Source organism: Tachysurus vachellii, chromosome 19, assembly GCF_030014155.1.
Source record: "Tachysurus vachellii isolate PV-2020 chromosome 19, HZAU_Pvac_v1, whole genome shotgun sequence".
Taxonomy (NCBI): domain Eukaryota; kingdom Metazoa; phylum Chordata; class Actinopteri; order Siluriformes; family Bagridae; genus Tachysurus; species Tachysurus vachellii.
In genome coordinates, this window is record NC_083478.1 from 205,001 (window position 1) to 212,500 (window position 7,500).

The following is a 7,500-nucleotide window of genomic DNA, read 5'->3' on the forward strand; positions in this document are numbered from 1 at the left end:
TGAGAGCAACACTGAGCATGATGATACTCACATGCTGTTCGTTTCGTCACGTGACTGCTCCAGTCTGTTAGTCAAGATGTAAATGTGATTCTTGGAGTCTATCTCCACCAGCTTTAGCCCAAACACCTGCAGCGGAACATCGAAACATCAGAACATCTGAATAGCAAAACACTAGAAATGTGTGAAGCTCCTCCAGACCCAGAGTGAGTTCTTCACCTGCTCGAACGTTCGGTCTGCTCGCTTCATGATGTCCTGGTACAGAATCCGGTACTCCTTTATGACGTGTTTAACAATGTCTGAGAGCGAGAGAGAGAGCGAGAGAGAGAGAGAGAGAGAGAGAGAGAGAGAGAGAGAGAGAGAGAGAGAGAGAGGAAGAGACAGAGAGAGAGAGAGAGAGAGAGGAAGAGACAGAGAGAGAGGGAGAGAGAGGAAGAGACAGACAGAGAGAGAGGGAGAGAGAGAGAGGAAGAGACAGACAGAGAGAGAGAGAGAGAGAGAGAGAGAGAGAGAGAGAGAGAGAGAGAGAGAGAGAGAGAGAGGAAGAGAGAGAGAGGAAGAGACAGAGAGAGAGAGAGAGAGAGGAAGAGACAGAGAGAGAGGGAGAGAGAGAGAGAGAGAGAGAGAGAGAGAGAGAGAGAGAGGAAGAGACAGAGAGAGAGAGAGAGAGAGAGGAAGAGACAGAGAGAGAGGGAGAGAGAGGAAGAGACAGACAGAGAGAGAGGGAGAGAGAGAGAGGAAGAGACAGACAGAGAGAGAGAGAGAGAGAGAGAGCGAGAGAGAGAGAGAGAGAGAGAGAGAGAGAGAGAGAGAGAGAGAGAGAGAGAGGAAGAGACAGAGAGAGAGAGAGAGAGAGAGAGGAAGAGACAGAGAGAGAGGGAGAGAGAGAGAGGAAGAGACAGACAGAGAGAGAGGGAGGGAGAGAGAGAGAGAGAGAGAGAGAGAGGAAGAGACAGAGAGAGAGAGAGAGAGAGGAAGAGACAGAGAGAGAGGGAGAGAGAGAGAGAGAGAGAGAGAGAGAGAGAGAGAGAGAGAGAGAGAGAGAGAGAGAGAGAGAGAGGAAGAGAGAGAGAGGAAGAGACAGACAGAGAGAGAGGGAGAGAGAGAGAGGAAGAGACAGACAGAGAGAGAGAGAGAGAGAGAGAGGAAGAGAGAGAGAGGAAGAGACAGAGAGAGAGAGAGGGAGAGAGAGAGAGGAAGAGACAGACAGAGAGAGAGAGAGAGAGAGAGAGAGAGCGAGAGAGAGATAAAGTTAAAAGATAGTTAAAAATGATAAAGAAAAAGGAATGGAGGAAAAAGAAGTAAAACTGAATGTTCTATACACAACTGTCCATAAACCAAACACAACGCAGCAGTAAATGAATACCAGGAAGTTTTTTTAGACAGAATACATTTTAATATATTTAAAATATAATTTAAAAATACAACATGAGCACAGGAAGTCGAGTTCTGAAAGTAAATGTGTGATTGATCTGAACTCGCTGATGGAGCTGGAGCTCAGATACTAACCTGCTCTACGGACCGGAATTTTCTTCTGGTCTTTAATCAGAATAAACTGCACAACTTCAGCAACCTACAAAAAAAAAACATGACAAAAGCAACACTTTCCACTCAAAGAAGTGTAAACTTCTCTGTTCTGAAGATGTTTAGAACTTCAACACAGAGCTCACACTTTTTAATATTCCGATTTTATTCAGGTCAAAGGTACGTAATCTTGAAGTATGGCAAACCTTCAGCTTGTCCAGTGTGTGAGCTGCAGGATGTTTAGTAATTCTTAATCCATCATTAGCGTTAATTTTACTTGTGATAAGTGTGTATTAGTTAGCTCTCTGACGGAGAAGATTTCAGCTTTAGAGGTGCGCATCCAGACACTAGAGAGGGATAGTGATAGTAGTGTAGTTCTGTAGGGGAAAATCTGGATGCCTTAGACGGAGTTAGTAACCCTCCAACTCCAGCATTAGAGCCCTCATAGTGAAGAGCTCTGCTTATAGGAGACTCCATCTTAAGGCATATGAAATTAGCTCAGCCTTTAGGGGCTCTAGCAGCACTAGTTAGGTGTATTCCGGGAGCCAGGGCGCTGGACATAGAAGGTAACCTTAGGGTCCTAGGCAGGCATAGATATTCAAAGGTAGTATTCCATGTAGGAAATGGGGCCTGGCGATGTAGCTTATAGAAGGTTATGGTCGCTAAACTGCTGGATGTCCAGGTGGTGCTCTGTCAGGTAGCCAGAAGACATAGACTAGTTTCTATCTATCTCATAGATTAGCTGAACTAAATTGCTCTTTCTCATTTTGCACATTTGTTAATATTACAGCTGTTATATCAAGTAGCTGCATTTCACTGCATATTGTTCATTTTAATGCCATTTCCATCATCATCCACAGTTGCATTCAATTTGCACATTGTTAATGTTACTGCTGCTGCTATTACCATCTACAGTGGGATTTTGCTCATAAGTAATATACAGATAACAGTCTATATTTACACAGTCTATCTGTGGCATAGTTTATTTTTTTTAATTATGTTTGTATTTATGTGTGTTTGATTTTTTACTTCATTTTCTGTTTCCCGAGCTAAACAAAACACTCAGAAAATGTGTTTTAGTAACCTTTATTAGCCTACATAGAAAAAGCACAGCCAGCACCTTTGTTCCGAAGCTAGGACTGTTAAATAGAAGATCTCTTGCATCTATTTAAAAATTTTTTTTTCAATTAAATTGAATTTATTTGTATAGAGCTTTTAACAATTTCCCATTGTCTCAAAGCAGCTTTACATAATTATGGAAACAGAAAAGAAAGAAAAAGAAATAAATATATAATAATAATAAGAAAAAATATGAAAAAAATAAATAAGTGAATATATACAAATAAAGTTTAAAATTAATTTACAAAAGATTAACTTAATTTAAAATACTAGATATCTATCTCTATCCCTAATAACCACTAAGCCACCGTGCCCCCTATGTATATATTAATTTGTTTATTTTTATTCTCATTTTTCTTCTTCTTATTATTATGTTTCTCTCTTCTGTTTCTATACTTCTTTAAAGCTGCTTTGAGACAATTTGAGTACAAATCAATTTAATTGCATTGAATTGGAGACTCCTTCACCACATCATACACACACACAAACCCTCCTCATGTTTATGTGGAGTGTGAGCTGTTGCTTTAGAAATTATAAGGCATCAGAGTGAGTGAATTATTATAAACTTAATAAAAATAAAATCCCTCCTCACACTGCACTTCGCTCCATCTGATCTACAGCACTGCTCCACTGGTCCCACCATCTCTCAGGGTAAGAAGCAGGTACACATCAAGACTCTTCTCTGTTCTGTACCGAGGTGGTGGAATGAACTTCCTCATGATGTCTGAACATCTGAGTCACTGACAGTCTGTAAACTGTGAGTGAAGACCTTCATCTTCCTGAAACTCTTCAACTAGCACTTACTTATTTTATTTGTTTCTTTATTTAAACCAAAGTGCTGTATTTTCCCCAACAGAGTTTTTAGACTGATGGTTTCTGTAGGGATAAAGTATGGAGTCTGTCACATGCTGTTAATATAAACCATCTCACGTAAGCGTGTTTACGTGAGATGGTGTTATTAGTGTGTGTGTGTGGTTGTGTGTGTGTGTGTATGTGTGCATTTTTACCTTGCGGTCCACCTGTACAGGTGTGAAGTTCTCTCTGGCTTTCTGTACCTGAGACACACTGGGCTGAGTTAATGAACCTTCATCATCCTCATCTAACCCCACCTGAGACCTCTGTACACACACACACACACACACACACACACACAATCCTTTTATTCTCTTTCCCCCTACAACAAACCGTGAAACACGAAATACACAGAGCTTTACCACAGTCCTGATTTCACAAAACTGAGAAGAAATTGTGAATAAATAAATAAATATATATATATATATATAAAATAAAAATAAGTCTGGAATTCTCTCAAAGTTTAAAAGATAAAACACAGTCAAGTCAGTGTGCTTGTGCTACGTGAAACACAGACAGTGTGCTAATGCTAACTGAAACACAGACAGTGTGCTAATGCTAACTGAAACACAGACAGTGTGCTAATGCTAACTGAAACACAGACAGTGTGCTAATGCTAACTGAAACACAGACAGTGTGCTAATGCTAACTGAAACACAGACAGTGTGCTAATGCTAACTGAAACACAGTGTGCTAATGCTAACTGAAACACCGACAGTGTGCTAATGCTAACTGAAACACCGACAGTGTGCTAATGCTAACTGAAACACCGACAGTGTGCTAATGCTAACTGAAACACAGACAGTGTGCTAATGCTAACTGAAACACCGACAGTGTGCTAATGCTAACTGAAACACCGACAGTGTGCTAATGCTAACTGAAACACCGACAGTGTGCTAATGCTAACTGAAACACCGACAGTGTGCTAATGCTAACTGAAACACCGACAGTGTGCTAATGCTAACTGAAACACCGACAGTGTGCTAATGCTAACTGAAACACAGACAGTGTGCTAATGCTAACTGAAACACAGACAGTGTGCTAATGCTAACTGAAACACCGACAGTGTGCTAATGCTAACTGAAACACCGACAGTGTGCTAATGCTAACTGAAACACCGAACGTGAATTACGTGTAAAACAGTTTTTTACCCTGTTTTGAGACGAGACTCTTTTATTCTGTGACATTTCCAGATACCAACAAAGCGGTTTAAGTTGTAAATAATTTGCACATTTATTACAATATTATAAAAAAACTACTTGACAAAACGAACCACAGCCTCCCGCCTTATTCTATTTCCACCCGTATTCCACAAAACCCCGCCCCTGAGCTAGGATTGGCTAATCGGTCCTATGACTAATACTACGTCCGGGTTTAATTACGGTTTAGAACAAAATCCTAAACACATATATTTACAAAACAATTCACCGTTAATGAAGCCACCTAATCATAATTAATTACTTTAATGAAATAATAATAATAATAATAATAATAATAATAATAATAATATTGCTCTCCACACACACAGACACAACACACCTTCATTAAGGTTTTGTAAAAGTTTGCACTAATGTTTTTTTTTATGTTTATTTATGTTTGTTGGAAAACAGGTAGGAAAAAAACAACCTGTACTCAGTGTTAGAAAAAAAATCAACAGAGCCTCTGATTGGTTAATTCGTGTATGTATGTGTGTATGTGTGTGTTTATGTATGTGTAACGGCCCGAGACTCGAACACGCAACCTTAGGGTTAGGAGTCAGACTCTCTAACCATTAGGCCACGACTTTCCCCCCATACATATATACACGTGTGTGTATGTATGTGTATGTGTGTGTATGTGTGTGTATGTGTTAGGTTAGTGTTAATGTTCGCAAATATATAATAAAAAGGTAATAGATTTTCGTATTAACATCATACATGTAAGATTGTTTTGTTGTAAATAATTAACACAAAACAAAGTTTAGGATCCGTTCAGAAGAGTCGGTCCAGTAAAGTGAATTGCTCTCATAGCCACACGGTGGCGCTGTATCTCTTTATTTGTAGACTAAGCGAACGACAAATTAAAATAGTTTAGTTTCGTTTAGTTTAGTTACAGTTTAGATTTAATATCATTTAGAATTATAAATAGACTGAAACTCTTCTTTAATTTGTTAAAATGTATGTATTTCCCTCAGCAAGCTGTTTCTCCTCCAGTGTGTGTGTGCACGCACGCGCTGTGTGTGTGTGTGTGTGTGTGTGTGTGTGTGTGTGTGTGTGTGTGTGTGAGTGCCAGGGGCAGGGGAGGGCAACAGGGCTCAGACTGAGTGGCGCCGTCGTGCACCTGGGGAAGTTCAGGTTTGAAAGCTCCACATTCCCGACACACAGCTGATTGAAACAGTAACAAACAAGAGTAAATCCTGCTGCAGATGGACTGGGAGTGCAGCCAAGCACAAAACACACACACACACACACACACACACACACACACACACACACACACACACACACACACACACACACACACACACACACACACTGCACTGTGACTCTTTACCCTGAATTTCGTCATTTAATTCTGATGTTCTTTAAATGAACAAGACTGTTTGTGTGTGTTTGTGTGGGGTGTGTGTGTGTGTGTGTGTGTGTGTGTGTGCTCTGGTACAGAATTAATTTATACTAAACTCAACATGGAGCCAGATTTTTATTAAACCCCTGAAACTGTTAACGTGAAATAAATAAAAAGAAAAGAAATGAAAAGAAATAAAGCAGTAATTTAGACACAAACATGTAACACACAGTAAATAAACATGAGGTAGGTGTGTGTGTGTGTGTGTGTGTGTGTGTGTGTGTGTGTGTGTGTGTGTGTGTGTGTGTGTTAATGAACACATTTTTCCCCTCAAACACTCAGTAAAAGTTTAAAGGAACGACACAGAAACGTTGTTTAGTTCCACAAAATACTATTTGTATTAATAGCGTTTCCATAACACATGGTAATAAACATCAGGTCATTGTAATATACAATACAGACTGGACTCAGAAATCTGAGAAATGGTTCTTTTTTGCTTTTAAACAAAATATAAATCTGTTCTGAGTTTTTATAGAAAAATAATTACAAACAGGAATGTTTAAGGCACGGTGAAGTGACGCAGTGTGTCATGAACACAGACAAGACACCGTGCAGGACTGCATGAACCTCTCACACACACACACACACACACACACACACACACACACACACACACACACGGTTCTGGACGTTTTCCGGTCAGCAGTGTTGATGGTTCATGGGTTTCAGCGGCACAGGATTCTGTCATCTGAGCAACCGTTCTGTAGAGAAATACAGAGGAACCCAATGAGAACCTAAGGTTCTACACACACTTTACATTTATGTATTTATTTATTTTTATTTCTTTTCTGTTTCTACACTTCTGTAAAGCTACTCTGAGACAAAGTGAAATGTGAAGCCCTATGAAATGAACTTAAAGCCTGTTTAGAGCTGAGGATTCAGGACAGAATGAGAACTATAATGAAGTGAGTTGTGTTGAATGTGATGGTACCTCCATGGAGATGCTGCTGATGTCGTTGTTGAGGGTGGTGAGTGGTGTCCTTGTCACCGCCGTGCCCTGGTCCAGCTCCACCTGCAGATCCCAGATGTAGTCAATAACATGCTGCAGGATCTCCACCTTGCTGGCCTTCTTGTTAGTGGGCAGCGTGGGCACAAGTTCCTTCAGCTTACTGTAGCAGCTGTTCATGTCCTGCAGGAAGACGCTCATGTGTTCGTCCAGCAGCGGCAGCTTGCACTTGGAGATGGAGAGACTCTGTTCAGACAGGCAGCGCACCACATCCTCTCCACCCATCTTACACTTCAATGTACAGGTAGATCCAACAACCTTCATCCTGACTCTCCAACACTGAAGGAACTCTCCTTTACTGAATAAACACAGAGCGATGATAAAAGAACAGAGATTCCTCCACAGAGCGACAGTAAGAGTCTCACGGCTGCTTTTATATTTGCGTGGAGATGGGGCGT

At 40.5% G+C, this 7,500-nt stretch overlaps 2 protein-coding genes across 2 annotated transcripts in view; both read right to left on the minus strand.

Annotated features, from left to right (window-relative positions):
* Positions 1–4,814, minus strand: part of ndnl2 (necdin-like 2) — a 7,421-nt gene extending 2,607 nt beyond the window's left edge. Inside the window, exons 1-5 of the mRNA XM_060894677.1 lie at positions 4,644–4,814; positions 3,648–3,758; positions 1,507–1,570; positions 217–296; positions 32–126 (exon numbers count right to left, since the gene is read on the minus strand). Of these exons, the coding sequence (XP_060750660.1) occupies positions 32–126; positions 217–296; positions 1,507–1,570; positions 3,648–3,758; positions 4,644–4,679 (386 nt within the window). The 5' untranslated portion in view covers positions 4,680–4,814. The remainder of the gene's footprint in view (positions 1–31; positions 127–216; positions 297–1,506; positions 1,571–3,647; positions 3,759–4,643) is intronic.
* A 1,593-nt stretch (positions 4,815–6,407) lies between these two features.
* LOC132862013 (DNA-binding protein inhibitor ID-1-like) lies at positions 6,408–7,444 on the minus strand. The gene is made up of 2 exons (XM_060893826.1): positions 7,028–7,444; positions 6,408–6,797 (listed from the first exon to the last, which is right to left on the minus strand). The coding sequence occupies exons 1-2, from the start codon at positions 7,364–7,366 to the stop codon at positions 6,762–6,764; spliced, it is 375 nt and encodes a 124-aa protein (XP_060749809.1). The 5' UTR covers positions 7,367–7,444; the 3' UTR covers positions 6,408–6,761.
* Positions 7,445–7,500: the final 56 nt, after the last annotated feature.

Coding starts and splice junctions, on each gene's coding strand:
- LOC132862013 (XM_060893826.1), bottom strand. CDS start 7,366: ATGAAGGTTGTTGGATCTACCTGTACATTGAAGTGTAAGATGGGTGGA. Junction 6,798..7,027: donor TCAGCAGCATCTCCATGGAG/GTACCATCACAT, acceptor ATTTCTCTACAG/AACGGTTGCTCAGATGACAG.